The sequence below is a fragment of the Dipodomys ordii genome, unplaced genomic scaffold, assembly GCF_000151885.1.
Source record: "Dipodomys ordii isolate 6190 unplaced genomic scaffold, Dord_2.0 Scaffold66, whole genome shotgun sequence".
Lineage (NCBI taxonomy): Eukaryota > Metazoa > Chordata > Mammalia > Rodentia > Heteromyidae > Dipodomys > Dipodomys ordii.
This window is the reverse complement of record NW_012267282.1, coordinates 323,387-338,853: the sequence shown is the minus strand read 5'-3', so window position 1 is coordinate 338,853 and position 15,467 is coordinate 323,387. Positions and strand designations below refer to the sequence as shown.

Genomic DNA, 15,467 nt, shown 5'->3' with positions numbered 1-15,467 from the left:
GGAGGGGAGGGGAGGAGGGGAGGGAGGGCCCTGGCATCCCAGGACCTGTGGAGTCCCAGTGTCAGCCGGCCCCCTGGGCCTCCTGGACCTGGCGGAGGGGAGGACGGTCTGGTCTGTGGAGCCTTTGGCCGGGCCGGGCAGGCTTGGCTGCAGGAACATCTGCCCCCCCCCCCACTGGCAACAAGGCCGCTGTGACCCCAGCTGCCCGGGTTGGTGCCCATCCTCCACCTGCCTGCGCCAACTACATGCTGCCACCTGAGGCCCTGGAAGTTACCAGCACAAGTCTGGCAGCCCCTAAGGTCCCTGGTCCTTAGGGCCAGCTCTGTGGTCCTGGCAGGAGGGCGCCCAGCAACGCCCAAGGCCAGCACCAGAAGAGGTGACTGCCTGCTTTTGGAGCCTTCTGGGTGGGGGGGACCACCACTGGCCAGGTGTCCAGGCCTTCACTGGTGAAAACTGGCCCTGGGCAAACGCCTCTGATGTGGCCAGCCCAAGTCAGTGGGGTGGACAGAGGAGAGTGGGCTTTTCAGGTCCTGCCTGGTGATGGCAGCACTCCTCTCCCTGCCCTCACCTCTGCTTTGCAGGCTCTCTCCTTGTTGTCTTGGAAGCCAGAGCCCCATCTGTGGTTTCCAAGAGCTCAGCATTGCAGCCTGGAAAGTTGAGCTGAACTCACAAGAAGGCATGTCTTCCGTGTCGCCCCTGCCCCGGGTGTGGTAGGAGCCAGGCTGCCCTGGAGGCCAGGCACATGCTGGTACTTGTTAGAGTCAGCTGGACAAAGGCCTCAGACTGGGCTAGGGACTTGGGCCCTCCTCCCCAGACCCCTCTCTGCTGCCGGGCACTCAGGGAGCAGAGCAGGTACCCTGTGCTTTGGAGGCTGCCTTTTGTGTGGCGTGCTGGCTGTCAGCTCAGGCCGGTGGGCCAGTCTCCTCTGCTTACCCGGAAGCCTCAGAACCCCTCCTCTGGCTAGTGTGCAGATACACTCCCTTGTTGACTGCTGTGATAAGCTGTGATGTGAAACCCTCATTCTCTGGAGCCTTCAGGGTCTCCTGTGCAGTCAGCATACGCCAGCGGCTCTGAGACTGTCCACTGCTGCAGATAATGAAGACTCTAGGCAGCCTTGTTAGAGATGATGGCTGCCATCTCCTAACCCCTTAGGGGCAAAGATGCCCAGCCAGGCTTGTGACAAGGATGATCAAATGATAGGGGACTCTCGAGTCAGGATCCAGGAAGGTCTTGGGTGGGGCTGAGGCCTGGTATGGAATAGGAAACAGAGAGATTGGACCCAGGGTCTCAGGTTATATAGCCCTGGCAGCTAGAGATAAATTCAGGCTGTGGCCTGAGGTGAGGAGGAGTGTCTGGAGTATTCTCGTTTAGGGGTAGCTTGTTCTCCTGCAGCAGCTGTTGTAGGAGCTCACATCACCCAGATGTTCTCTGGAGCCTGGAGTGACACCAGTCACTCACATGAGGTGGATCCAGGAATCCTAGGCGTGGGGAGCCCCGGCACTCAGACAGCTTGCCCCCGGGCTGGCTCACACCCTCCTCACTCTCCTCACGATAACCACGGATATGGCCAGAGGGGAATGAAGGCTCCGTCGGGCTGCCTGGACTCCTGCCTCTCCAAGAGTCCAGTGTCCCATCGTCAGGCAGCAGAGGCCTGCCCAGCACATCCTTCTCCTCCTTGGGTCTGAGTCGAGCAGGGGGGTCAGCCACCCCAGCCCTTGGGGTCCTGGGCTCTGCCGCCTCTCCCCAATCCCAGGTTAACTTCAGGTAGGGGCCAAGGGGAGAATTAGAGTTGGTAGAGGGGAGGGTCCCTGTCAAAGAGGATGGCATGAAGCAGGAGGGTCACTAGGCAGCGTGCTGTCAATAGGTGGGTGACCTGGAGACCACTGGAGGGGTCACCTCATCTGAAGTGGAAGTCCCCTCCTCCCTGCAGCAGCCCCTCCTTCCCTCTGGGTGGCTGAGATTCACTTTAGATTAGAGCTGGAGATTGGCTGCCTCCCTCTGTGGAGTGAGGACCGCAGGCCACCTACAACTCTGCCCCAGAGCCACAGCCACAGCAAGTCGTTCAGCAGATGTGGCCCCTGCCCAGTGCCCATGTTCTGGTGCTTTTAACTTCACCAGTCAGAGCAGGAGATGGATCCTGGCTTATCTGCATTCATAAGTGACCTCACCGCGGCTCCTGTGTCCTGCGCACTGCAAGGGCAGGGCCTGGGCGGGCAGGCTGCTCCTGTGATGTCATGGGTCTGAATCTGATGCCTCTTTACTGTGGCTCGGGGGTCTTACAGGGTGGGTGGAGAGAGCAGGGTAGCAAAATGCGCACTCTTGGGGGCCTGTCACAGCCGCATGTCTGAGCCTCATAGGTCTGTCTGTGGTCTCTCTGGGAATTTTTTTTTGGTCATGGGGCTTGAACTCTGGGCCTGGGCGCTGTCCCTCAGCTTCAGCGCAAGGCCATCCTCTACCACTTGAGCCACAGCGCCACTTCTGGTTTTCCGTTAGTTCGTTGGAGATAAGAGTCTCATAGCCTTTCCTGCCCAGGCTAGCTTTGAACACAATCCTCAGATCTCAGCCTCCTGAGTAGCTAGGATGACAGGTGTGAGCCACCAGCGCCCAGCTTTTGTCTGGAATTTTTTGACTTGGGAGGTGAAGCAGGAACGTAGTTAGCTTTCCGGTTTTGTCGAGCAGAAGTGGCGTCCTATGAATGCAGCACCCCAAGTTCCTGCCTCTCCCTGGGTCTAGCCTTAAAAAAAAAACAACCAACTAGAGTACAGTAGTTGTATGGAGGTGTGGTTGTGACATCCCACGCGTGTAACTGGTGTTAAATCAGCCTCATACCTCTCTCACGCTCCCTGCTCTCGCGCCCCCCTCCTTTTTGTGTTGTTGGTTGGGGGGCTTGAATCCAAGGCCCAGGCAGGCACTGTCCCTGAGCTCTTTTGCTCAGGCTACAGTGCCATATCCAGTTTTTGAGGTTAATTGGAGATAAGCGTCTCATGGGGACTTTTCCGCCTGGGCTGGCTTCAAACCGTGCTCCTCAGATCTCAGCCCGCTGAGTAGCTGGGATGGCGGGTGTGAGCCCCTTTTTTGTTATTACAGCGGTGATGTACAGAGGGGTTACATGTACACGCGTCAGGCAGCGAGTTCATTCCTTTCATACCGCGTGATCTGTGTCCTCATCCTCTACCAGTCCCTCCCTCCCATCTACCCACGGGTTGTATAGTTTGTTTTTGTCACTTGTTCCCCTTTTCCCCTCCAGTTCTGTGCCCTTCCCCCTCCTCCCAAAGATACACAAACGAATACACAGCCTATGAGGTAAAGAAGACAATCATCAAAAACAACAAATCTTTTGTTGCCCTTTCTTGGGAGTTCACTTCATATGTATATAATTGTATGAAAAGGCACTTAGGCATTGCACGTTTGTGCTCCTCTCCCGAGAGTGTCCTCTTTTGGTCTCACTGTATGTATCTGGAATCCTGTGTAGTTTGTCATATCCATGTATGTTTTAGATCTAACTTGGGAATATCAGAGCGAACATGCACCGTTTGTCCCTCTGATTGGTCTTTCCTCACTTAACATGATTTGTTCTAGTTCCATCCATTTCCCTGCAAATAACATTATTTTATTCTTTCCTTTTTTTTTGGTTGGTCATGGGGTTTGAACTCTCCTCAGCTCAAGGCTAGCGCTCTACCACTTGAGCCACAGCACCATTTCCGGCTTTTTCTGTTTATGTGGTGCTGAGGAATTGAACTCAGGGCGTCATGCACGCAAGGCAAGCGCTTTACCACTGAGCCACCTTCCCAGCCCCCTATTGTATTCTTTCTAATGGCTGTGTAAAATTCCATTGTATATAGGTACCACAGTTTTTGGATCCACTTATATATATGTGCTGTTTCCATATCTTGGCTATTGTGAATACTCTCCCCCTTCTTAAAAACTATTTCAGCAGGTTTCCTTCATGTGTTTATTTAGCCTGTCCTGGAGCTTGAACTCAGGGCCTGGATGCTGTCCCTGAGCCTCTTTGTGCTTCAGGCTGGTGCTCCAGTTTATTGGAAATAAGAGTCTTATGGATTTCCCTGCCCTGGTGGCTTCAAACCATGGTCCTCAGACTTCAGTGTCCTGAGTAGCAAGGAGTACAGGCATGAGCTACCAAGACCTGGCTTTTTGTCCTTTTATTCTTATATATGAGATTAAACTACCTGGGCCATTTCCATCCTCGTTCTTGTTCCCTGCCCCACCCCCACCCCACCCTCAACATCTCCTGACTCAGCTTCAGTGTGTACCAGCACCCTCGCTCCCCAGGTCTCAGCTGGGTCCTCCTTCTGTTCTTGTCTTTGCACCACACCTTTTTGTTGCTTTTCCGGGCTGTAATTTGCTATCCAGCCCGCTCTGGATGCCCTTCACTCCCTGGAGTGCTGGGAACGCCTCACATGGCCCCTCGCCCTCTTTTCCTGTGGCGTTGGCTCTTGTTGGGGCTCACCCCTATCGTGTGTGCATAGCTCTTCCCGGTCATGGGGATCAGGACCCACTGTGGGCCTTAGCACGTTGTCCATCCTTGCTCCCTGGACGCCTGTGCTCTGGCCTAGCTACAGGGTAGCCCTGTGCCAGGCCCCTCCGAGGATTTGTGGAAAACTGTCCACATAGGGCTGGTCACTTGTGGATTCCAACACTGTCTGGGTGAGCCAGCTGGAGTGCAGCAGAGGCGATGCAAAGGCCCCTGCAGTGTCCTCCTTCCCAGCCTCCAGACCCAAGCTGACTGTCCACCCCAGTGACCTGCATCACTGCTGAGGCTGGTGGCTGCTTTTGCTATTACTGTATTTTGCTTATATAAACAATAACTGCATTCATTCTCCTTCCTGTTTTTGTTGTTGTTATTGTTGGTTTGGGGACCTGAACTCTGGGCCTGAAGAGCTGTCCCTCAGCTCTTCAGCTCAAGGCTAGCACTCTACCACTTGAACCACAGCACCATTTCTGGCTTTTTCTGCATATGTGGTGCTGAGGAATCGAACCCAGGGCCTCAGGCATGCAAGGCAAGCGCTCTACCACTGAGCCACCTTCCCAGCCCTCCTTCATACAATGAGAGTGGGAGCTCTGTCTCTGGTGAGCTCTCAGGCCTCGCCGTGTCCTTCTGCCAGGTAGACTACCCCCTCCGGCTTGTGTGTGTCCCCCAGCCCTTCCCTGTACTGACACGGACACTTGCACACAGAATCGTGCACTCCCATATATGTAAACACTTTAGCGCATGTTTGCACATGTTCCCACACGTGTACACATGCATATGATTGTGCTTTTGTTACGTGTGTGCCTTATAAGCATGTACCCATGTGCACATCTATCCACAGGCACTGTGTGTTGTCCTGGAGATCTGTCTAGCAGGCATGTAGCAGTGGAGTGGACCTGGAAGAAGATAGGCTACAGGACAACAGGAAAGGCAGAGACAGTCCTGGACTATGGCTAAGGGAGTCACAGGGTCAGATGTAAAATCTAGAAAGTGTGTGTGTGTGTGTGTGTGTGTGTGTCAGAATCTTACTTTGTGGCCCAGGCTGGCCTTGAACTCCATCTTGTCTCTGCCTTTTAAGCGTGTGTACCTAGTTTAGAGTCTATTTGGGAAGTGATTTAAAGGTTCTTACTGTTTATGGTGATGGACCACGGCTCCATGAGTGTCCCAACTTGCAGGAATTGTGTGTATGCTTTAATAGGTGTATCATTTGGCATGTGGAGTTTTACTCTGACTTGATCTACCCAGGCTACCATAGTCAAATGCCCACAGGCTGGGCCCCTGTTCTCTCCGGCTTGGAGAGAAGTCCAAGCTGAGCACCAGGCCTGTCTGTGTGCACCGCCTCCTGGTCCACAGAGAGCACAGAGCAGCTGGCTGGGCTTCCGTTCAAGGGCACTCACCTGTTCACCTAGGCGCCATCTCCTCTCTGAACCATCACTTTAGAGACTGGGTTTCAACACAGGTTTTCAGGGACACATTGAGTCCAAAACTCAAGGAAGCTGTTTAGCAGGAAGAAAGATTACTAGGGCCACTCTTAGTTAGCTAATTCTCTAAAACTGCCCACCCCTCCAGAGCTCCAGGTCCTCCACTCACCTCCACACCTTCGCATGCCACAAAACTGCTGTGGATACTCTGCCAACTGGAGGGAGGGGCATCCGCTAGAGAGAGATGGAGCAGAGCCTGGTCCTCATGGAGGGTTCTCTAGAGAGATGGAGCAGAGCCAGGTCCTCATGGAGGGTTCTCTAGAGATGGCGCAGAGCCTGGTCCTCATGGAGGGTTCTCTAGAGATGGCGCAGAGCCTGGTCCTCATGGAGGGTTCTCTAGAGATGGAGCAGAGCCTGGTCCTCATGGAGGGTTCTCTAGAGAGATGGAGCAGAGCCTGGTCCTCATGGAGGGTTCTCTAGAGATGGAGCAGAGCCTGGTCCTCATGGAGGGTTCTCTAGAGAGATGGAGCAGAGCCTGGTCCTCATGGAGGGTTCTCTAGAGATGGCGCAGAGCCTGGTCCTCATGGAGGGTTCTCTAGAGAGATGGAGGAGAGCCTGGTCCTCATGGAGGGTTCTCTAGAGATGGAGGAGAGCCTGGTCCTCATGGAGGGTTCTCTAGAGATGGCGCAGAGCCTGGTCCTCATGGAGGGTTCTCTAGAGATGGAGCAGAGCCTGGTCCTCATGGAGGGTTCTCTAGAGAGATGGAGGAGAGCCTGGTCCTCATGGAGGGTTCTCTAGAGAGATGGAGCAGAGCCTGGTCCTCATGGAGGTTCTCTAGAGAGATGGAGCAGAGCCTGGTCCTCATGGAGGGTTCTCTAGAGATGGAGCAGAGCCTGGTCCTCATGGAGGGTTCTCTAGAGATGGCGCAGAGCCTGGTCCTCATGGAGGGTTCTCTAGAGATGGCGCAGAGCCTGGTCCTCATGGAGGGTTCTCTAGAGAGATGGAGCAGAGCCTGGTCCTCATGGAGGGTTCTCTAGAGATGGCGCAGAGCCTGGTCCTCATGGAGGGTTCTCTAGAGATGGAGCAGAGCCTGGTCCTCATGGAGGGTTCTCTAGAGATGGAGCAGAACCTGGTCCTCATGGAGGGTTCTCTAGAGATGCGCAGAGCCTGGTCCTCATGGAGGGTTCTCTAGAGATGGAGGAGAGCCTGGTCCTCATGGAGGGTTCTCTAGAGAGATGGAGCAGAACCTGGTCCTCATGGAGGGTTCTCTAGAGATGGAGCAGAGCCTGGTCCTCATGAGGGTTCTCTAGAGATGGAGCAGAGCCTGGTCCTCATGGAGGGTTCTCTAGAGAGCAGAGCCTGGTCCTCATGGAGGGTTCTCTAGAGATGGAGGAGAGCCTGGTCCTCATGGAGGGTTCTCTAGAGAGATGGAGCAGAACCTGGTCCTCATGGAGGGTTCTCTAGAGATGGAGCAGAGCAGTCATGGCAGGCCCTATGGAGGGTGGTAAGGTTCACACCCCTGAGAACATGCACACCTGTATGCCAGGCCATCTCAGTACAGTGCTGGGAATGTGACCCACCTGGACCAGTGGCACGGGGTGAATGGGCACCTCTTTGACCTGTCAGGTGGCTCTTTGACCCTTGCTAACTTGCCAGGTCAGTGTCCTGGTCAGGCAAGAGACTCAGGCAGTGTTTTTCCTCTTCTGCCCCTAGCCTGCCAGGGTTCAGGCCCCGGGCACAGAGGTGGGCCGCGTGCTGGGCAGTGACGTTCTCAGCTCAGACTGTGCCCTCCAAACGTCTCCACACTTGAGGAAGATTGGTGCTCTGAGCAGAGAAGACCCCATCTGCCACCTTGGTGAAGATGCACACCCCCAGACCTGAGCCTGTTCTCCCTTGGGGAGCATGCACGAGGCTCTTGGGGTCCAGCCACCACAACGTGGGTCACCCCAGCCCCACCTCTTTTATCTTCCCAGGCATCAGTGGGCTCCGAGAAGCTCTTTGCCCCAGTAGCAGACAGAGGTGAGTGCATCCTGACCAGCTCCTGGTCTCTGGCTCTACAGTCTGGCAGGAAGGCAGAGATGGAGCAGCCGGAAACTTAGGAGGGTCTTCTATGGGCAGGGCAAAGGAGAGCTGGAACAACGTAAGGGAGCAGCTTCTCTTAACCACCTGGAGGCTTCTAGAAAGAGGAGGTAGGGTCTTAGAAACCAAGGAGATGAGCCGAGGCAGGTACCAGTCACTGACATACCTTGGTGGTATCTGTAATGTGGGTTTACAGCTGTACAAACTCTGTGGTTCTGTGGGGCCTAGAACACCCTGGAGGCCCTGGCTGTGCATCCTTGCATAAAGCAGAAGGCTTCTGGGGAAGATGGCGGTGTGACCACAGGAACCCCCAGTGGGCTGCCAGGAGTATTGGTGGGACTTGGGCACTCAGGGTGCCAGCCCAAGAGTACACCTGCCTCATCCCTGCCTCTCTCTGCAGGTCCAGCAAGGGGTGAGGAGTCTGAGGCCAAGGCGGGAGCAGTGCCCAAAGTGTCCGGCCTGGAGCGAAGCCGTGAGCTCAGCGCAGACCCCTTCCTGCTGCCTGCGGCGCCCCTGGGGCCTCTGCCCGCCGCCCAGGCCGGCCCCCTGGTGAAGAGGGAGGCGCACGCGGTGGCCCACCACGGCCTGCAGCCCCAGTCCATAGCCCCGCAGCCCCGGGGCTCCCTCCCAACGCACGTGCCTCCCTCCCTGGGCGCCTTCTCCGGTCCCGGCCAGGTGGTGCCCGGCGGCCTCCATTTGCACAGCCTCAGGTGGGGAGAGGGCCTGGTCCTGGGTGGGAAGAGACGGTGTGCCCGTGGGTGGGGGCAGGCAGGGAAGAGGCCCGGGGCCGGGGCCGGCCAGTCACCTTGAGCCCTGTGTCCCTCAGCAGGAGCAGCACAGGCAGTGGGGGTCCCCCGGGCCTGGCCAAGCACGTGTCACTGTCGCCGCTCGGGCCCGGCCCCCACCTCTCTACCTCACACCTGGCGCTCCGGTCCCAGGTGCAGCACCAGCACCACGCAGCGGCCATGTTCGCCACCCCCCCAGCACTGCCCCCACCCCCGGCGCCTCCCACCAGCAGCCTGGTCATCCCAGGACACCCAGCCGGTAGGTGTCAGAACCAGGAATCCGCTCCCCTGGGCCAGGGAGCAGAGCCCCGGGAGGCCCTTAGTCAGCTGCTGCCCCTCTCAGTCGTTCTTGGGGCTGCAGCAGGCAGCCCTCCACTGTGCAGCGACCCTCGCTCCTCCCGTCGGGTGGCCTGCAGGGGCTCTGCGCCCCCTCCCGCCTGTGACTGACTCCCTCCCCGTGCCCCAGGGTGGTGCCCGCTGGGGTGTAGGACTAGTCCCGAGGGATTTCTCCCTTAGCCCCGAGAATCAGCCTGGGGAGACTGCCTGTGACAGGGACTCTGGGGCGCGTCCACTCCGTCCCTCCAGTGCCCTTCCATGGAAGCAGAGGGACCCAGGGGCAGGGCTCACCGACTTCTCTCTTGCCTCTAGATGCCAGCCTGTTGATCTCATTCAACCAGCCAATCATGTATTGCCAGCCTCATTCGGGGATTCTGATTGGTACTTGGTCACAGGCTCCTCTCTTCCCTCCACCCTTGGGCCCGCACGTAGGGAGCAGCCACCACGGCTTGGCCTGCCGAGTCCAGGTGACTATCCGCCTCGCCCGCCGGGAGCCCGCGGCCAACGTGCCTCTCTGTCTCTCTCTCTTTTTCTCTTGTAGATCACGAGCTGCTCAGGCAAGAGCTGAACACGCGGTTTCTGGTGCAGAGTGCGGAGCGGCCTGGCGCCTCCCTGGGCGGGGGGGCTCTGCTGCGGGCCGAGTTTCACCAGCACCAGCACACACACCAGCACACACACCAGCACACACACCAGCACCAACACACATTCGCCCCTTTCCCCGGGCTGCCCCCGACGCCGCTGGTGCCGCCGGCCGCACCCCCGCCGGTGCGTAGGCCCACGTGCCAGCAGGGGCGGGGCGGGACCGCAGCAGGCACACACAGATTCACACGTGCAGGCGCAGGCAGCACACACGAGGTGGGGCGCCCCTCTCCCCGTGGGTCTGTGTCCAGACCCCCCCGGGCCCTCCAGCCGGGGTGCCAGACCATCGGAGCTGTCCTGTGCTTGGACAGATGCCCGTGTCCACAGGTGGGGCCGGCTGCCCCCTTGCTGAGTCCCCAGCATGTACCTGCAGCCGGACACCAGGGGTTCACCCCCACTTCTGAGCAGCTGCTGTGTGGGGCCGCATCCTCGGTCGGCAGCCTGGGTGCATCCTGTAGCTTGTTCTCAGCCAGTGCTTTAGGCCTTCCACTGCCCGTGACCTCAGCTGCCCTCTCCTGGGGCCTTGAAGGCTACCCGGCAGGAGGGACTATGGAGAGGAGGACACCCCACCCCCGGGCGTAGCTCACAGCGAGGGGCCAGTACTCCAGCCTGGAGACAGCTGGACATAGGCTGTCTACTTTAGAAGGCACAGCGCCCCGTGCAGGCTGCTGCCCAGTGGGTGGGTGAGGGGCCCACGGAGGGTGGACAGCAGGTACTTGAAGCCTCACCTCATCTTTTTTTCCCTTGCAGTTTGATAAGTTCTCACCCAAGCTGGACAACCCCTACTTCCGACATTCCAACGTGAGTAGCCCTGTGCTTGGGCCCTGCTGGGGGGCGGGGAAGCTGCCCCTGGGTGTGGGTGGGGCCAGGAGGCCTCCACGGGCCAGGAGGCCTCTGCCCAGAATGCTCTCTCTTTTTTGCAGCTCTTCCTGCCCTTCCCTCCCACGGGCCCAGGGCTGCCTGCCCTGCTTGCACACTCTGGCCCCTTTGGGTCCCTGCAGGGTGCTTTTCAGCCCAAGGTACAGGCGCTGGGGGTCCAGGGCGGGGCTCATGTGGGAGGAGGGCTAGGAAGCAGCACCCATCCATCCTGGAGCTCGGCTGTGTGGCTGCCAGGCAGGGGCCTGTCTGCAGTCTGCCGCGCTGTTTCTGAGCAGGGCAGGGTCCGAAGCATGTGCCTGAGAAGACGGCCAGGTGGCACGGTGCCATTGCCGGGCCCTGGCGGGAAGGAGCAGAAGAGCCAGGGTGCTGGGCGGGAGGGGCCACAGCCTCTCCCACGCAGCCGGGGGGCCCGCCTCCCTTCAGCTCTCTCCAGGGCTCCAGGGAAGAGGACTAAGCCTCACATGGGCCATACTCCCTATGGCCCCTTATCTGCCTGGGCAGAGGCCCCCTGGGCGAGCGGCCAGGCCACAACATGGAGGACCCCACGGGAAGGCCTGGACCCAGCCCAGAACCAGGAAGCTCCGGCTCCCTGGCCTGGCGCTTAACTCCTCCCTCAGCAGAAGGGTTACTCACTTCCTCTTCCTCTCTGCTTGCCTCCTCAGACTTCAAACCCCATCGAGGTAACAGGCCGGGCCAGTGCGGTTCACACTCTGCTACAGAAAGCCCCTGGGGTAGGTGTCCCCAGCCATGCACCCCTGCCCCCTGCAGCCCTCCAGCGCCCCTGCACCTGTCCTGCTGCACAGCCTAGATGTGACCACTGCTCTCTCTGTCGACCACAGGTGTCCGACCCATACCGGACAGCAGTCAGGGTAAGTGTGCTCGCCTGGGGAAATCACACTGGACCCTCCTGGTTGGCCTTGGGTGGCTGTGATGGCAGGACTCGGGAAGGAAAGGGCTGGGAGAGGCGCTGGCCCCACTGAGCACACCCCGGTCCTGTCGTAGAAACCAGGGAAGTGGTGTGCCGTGCACGTGCAGATCGCCTGGCAGATCTACCACCACCAGCAGAAGATGAAGGTGAGGCTAGGCCAGGTGGGCACGCCGCTGGGGTCTCTCCAGTGGGACCAGCTGGGAGGCGCCGCCTGCCCGCAGCCTGGCTGGAGCCTGGTCAGGAGTGAGCTGGTGTGTTCACACATGCCTACCCAGGTGTCTTATTTGAGGCAGGCAGTTGGGGTGGAGTGGGGGGTAGAGAGACCCCTTCAGGAGGCTAGCATGACCGTTGGGACCCCCGGCCCTGTTTTCACGATGGTCCTGTGGTTCTCGGAGCCTCTGGGTGCATCTCCTGCATCGTATGTCCTAAGTGCACTTTGAAAAGTCGGTGGAAAGGGATTTATCACAGAGTACTGTCTGCATATGCACGTGGGGGCGTACAGTGGAGGGCTCCCTCAGGGCTGGGGTCACTGCCTGATGGCAGTGGGAGAGTAGCCGTGGCCATCTCCCGAGAGACCTAGTGGTGCCCTGGGGAATGGGCTGCACAGCCCTCCGGCCTGACCCCCACTTCCTCACGGCCTTCCCCAAGCTGGAGGGCCTTGCAGCCAGCCCCGGAGACAGCTGGTGCACCTGCCAGCCAGTACGGCTGCGAGAGCGGTCGTCTCCGTTTTACTTAATAAATTCAGCTTTTAAAACACAACTGTGTCCTTGAAAAAATCAATTATTTGGAACAACAGGCCTGTGCATGTACATTTTCAACTGAATTTTACAAAATCTAAGTTCAGGTAGACTTTTTCATGATCCCTACTTCCAAATTAAGGTCCTAAACATAAGGCACATCCTTATGTGATAAATAAAATCAGATTTCACAGGAAATAGAAAAGGGCAGGCATGTTGGCTCATGTCTGTAATCCTGTTTGGGAGGCAGAGGTCAGCCAAGGCAAGACGTGGCACCCCATCTCAACAAAAAGGCTGAGCATGGTGGTGCACACGATTATCCCAACTCTGTGGGGGCCTAAGTAGGAGGACCTGTCAGGAACTAGGCCTGGGCATAAACATGGGACCCCACCTAAAAGTAACGAAAGCAGCGTGGCCTAGCACAGGCGAGGCCTGCACTGGAACAGAGTGGAGTGGGAAATACCTCATTATTGGCTTTCCATTTCGTTCTTATGGTAACATTTGAGCTTTCTGTTCTTTTTTTTCCAATTTTTTTACCTTTGCCATCGGTCGTGAGGTTTGAACTCAGGGCCTGAGCTTTTTTTACTTAAGGCTAGTGCTCTACCACCTTGAGCCACAGCTCTATTTCCAGATTTTGAGTGATTAAGAGAGTCACAGGGACTTTTCTGCCAGGGCTGGCTTCAAACCACAATCCTCCGATCTCAGCCTCCTGAGAATGAGGATAGGTTACAGGCGTGAGCCCCTGGCACCAGCTGGAGCTCTCTTCTTCCCACCATCAGCCCCCTGAGGCCCCTGTGAGCCTTGGCCAGGGCCCCCGAGGTGGGCCGGCCTCCGCAGGTGGTTCCTGCCCATGCTCTGTCCCTCAGCAGATGCAGCTGGACCCTCCCAAGCTGGAGGTGGGTGCAAAGCTGGACCTGTTCAGCAGGCCCCCCGCGCCAGGCATGCTCTCGGGGTTCCATTACCCACAGGACTTGGCCCGGCCCCTCTTCTCCGGCACAGGTAAGACCTCTCCTAGGCCAGCCTCCAAAGATAGCTTTCCTTTTAGTACATACACCCCTCTCACAGAAACATGTGCTGTCCTCTCAGTGATAGAGCAGTTAGCAGAGGGGAGGGGAAGGCAGAGGCAGAGGCGGTGGGGGTGGACGCCCTGTAGAAGGTTAGGGGCCGGCACCCGCCCGGCATGCTCAGCGTGAACACTAGAGGGCGCTGTCGGACCTCAGCCATGGGTGTGGTGGGAACCTCCTGAAACCCAGATTCTGCACCTGCCCTTTCTACAGGAGCCCTCTTCCACAGTCGGGTCCCTAGCCCAAGGCCTGACCCACCTCTGTCCCCGCATCGCCCTTGCTCAGGCTTCCCAGCTGGCGGCTCTCTGCTGCCAGATCAGATAGACAGTACACAGGATGTAGGCAGATGCATCTGTTCACTGGACTGATGCATGCTGGCCCCTCTTAGCTCTCTCCCACAGAGAGCAGGGGTATTCCCTGCAGCCTGGCCCAGGGCTCTACCAAGTGTCCTGTTCTGACAGCTGCCTCCCTTCTGGCTACCACGTCCCTTGTGCCACTTTGCTTTCCCGTAAGAACTTGAACCCACCTCCTAGAGTCACTAAAGACTCCGGGTTCTTACTGGGACTGGGTTGGACATATATATGGACTTGAGTTTATCTTCCTCGAATGTCTTCCTACCTGTAAGCCCAAGCCCCAGCTCCACAAGTAAACTTAAGTCACGGAAGAAGAGAAGAACCCCAGAATAGGACTGGAAATTGAAGTCTTTAGTGGATTGTTGCTAGAAAGCAAAGGTGCATGTTGATTTTGAGGGAAGTGTAGCTGTCTCTCTCCTGTACTTCCCCGCCTTGCTAACCCTGATCCCTACAGTGTACAAACCTTCTCTCCTCTCAGCCTGAGAGACCCAGTAACCCTTAAAAAAGAAAAAGCTTTGTGAACCTGCATGTCACCCTAGTGAGGGGCCATGGGAGGCGTCTCTACCACCCCAGCGTTCCTGTCCGTGTGCTTTGTTTCCTTGCTACAGTCTGGTCTAACTGGAGGGGGAGCTCAGCCATTCTCACTGTGTGCTCTGATGCTTGTCTCTGGATTGATGATAGGCTGTGCCCATGGCTAGTTGGAGAGCATGGGGACACATCCTGTGGGTGCCCTGTGCAGAGCGAACCTCCGCCATGGCGTGCGTGGCGAGAGCCTTGCTCCTGACGTGCGGGGCGCGCACCCCATGTGCAGGTGGACTCAGGCCAGTAGCCCCAGCACTACTCTCCATACTTGGTTCTGGGTGCCTCAGCGATTGGTCAGCACGGTTGCCATGGGGACCCTTGTGGGCTGGACCCTGTGTACAGGGTCTCACAAACAAGTTAGACATGTCCCACACACAAGACCCGGTAGCCAGGATCATTTCTGGCTGGTGAGCTAAAAGCTCCGGTTACTGGCCTTAGGAGCAGCCATATTGGCTCACTCGACTTGGGCCTTTGCCTTCAGTTTCTGCCCCAGATCCCGGCGCTTTGAGGGAGCCTTGGCACAGTTGGCACTCTTGCTGCACCCCCAGGTCCCAAATAGTTGTCACCAAAGTCACGTCAACTCCAGCTCTGGGGAGGGGACTGACCTCTGCCCCTGCCCACTACCTTCACAGGGGCTGGGGGGCTTGGGGCAGAGGGGCCAGCTTCCACCGGTGACTGGCACTGCAGGCTGGACATGCCAGGTACACCTTCTGGGGTTCTTTTAACCTGGCTACCCAATACTCAGGTGCTGCCCATCTGGCTACCGACCCATTTGGACCTTCGACCCATCCCAGCAGCTTCCTGCCGGCTGGTCACCTGACAGGTGGGTGCCGGACCCCGTGCAGCCTGGCCGGAGGGCGGGGGGCTCTAGGAGGTGAGTACCGGTGGTGGCACCGGCGTCCCTGCCTGCCCAAACCTCTGGGGCCACCCCTGCTGGCCTTGGCGTCCTCCTGAGTCCCCTTTCCCTGCAGACCCCTTCAGTAGAGCAAGCACCTTCGGGGGCCTGGGAAGCTTGGGGAGCCATGCCTTCGGAGGCCTGGGCAGCCGTGTGCTGAGTGAGTGACCGGGGTCCCCTGCGTCCCCTCCCGCGTCCTCCCCGTGTCCTCCCCGCGTCCTCCCCGCGTCCTCCCCATGTCCTCCCCGCGTCCTCCCCCGTGTCCTCCCCGCGTCCTCCC

General features: G+C 58.1%; 1 protein-coding gene across 1 annotated transcript in view; it reads left to right on the top strand.

Moving 5' to 3' along the window:
- Fbrsl1 (fibrosin-like 1) overlaps positions 1-12,087 on the top strand; it is a 57,572-nt gene extending 45,485 nt beyond the window's left edge. Inside the window, exons 6-15 of the mRNA XM_013023183.1 lie at positions 7,884-7,929; positions 8,390-8,699; positions 8,819-9,033; positions 9,423-9,491; positions 9,652-9,875; positions 10,500-10,550; positions 10,673-10,768; positions 11,291-11,359; positions 11,468-11,497; positions 11,631-12,087. Of these exons, the coding sequence (XP_012878637.1) occupies positions 7,884-7,929; positions 8,390-8,699; positions 8,819-9,033; positions 9,423-9,491; positions 9,652-9,875; positions 10,500-10,550; positions 10,673-10,768; positions 11,291-11,359; positions 11,468-11,497; positions 11,631-11,996 (1,476 nt within the window). The 3' untranslated portion in view covers positions 11,997-12,087. The remainder of the gene's footprint in view (positions 1-7,883; positions 7,930-8,389; positions 8,700-8,818; positions 9,034-9,422; positions 9,492-9,651; positions 9,876-10,499; positions 10,551-10,672; positions 10,769-11,290; positions 11,360-11,467; positions 11,498-11,630) is intronic.
- The last annotated feature ends 3,380 nt before the right edge of the window (positions 12,088-15,467 follow it).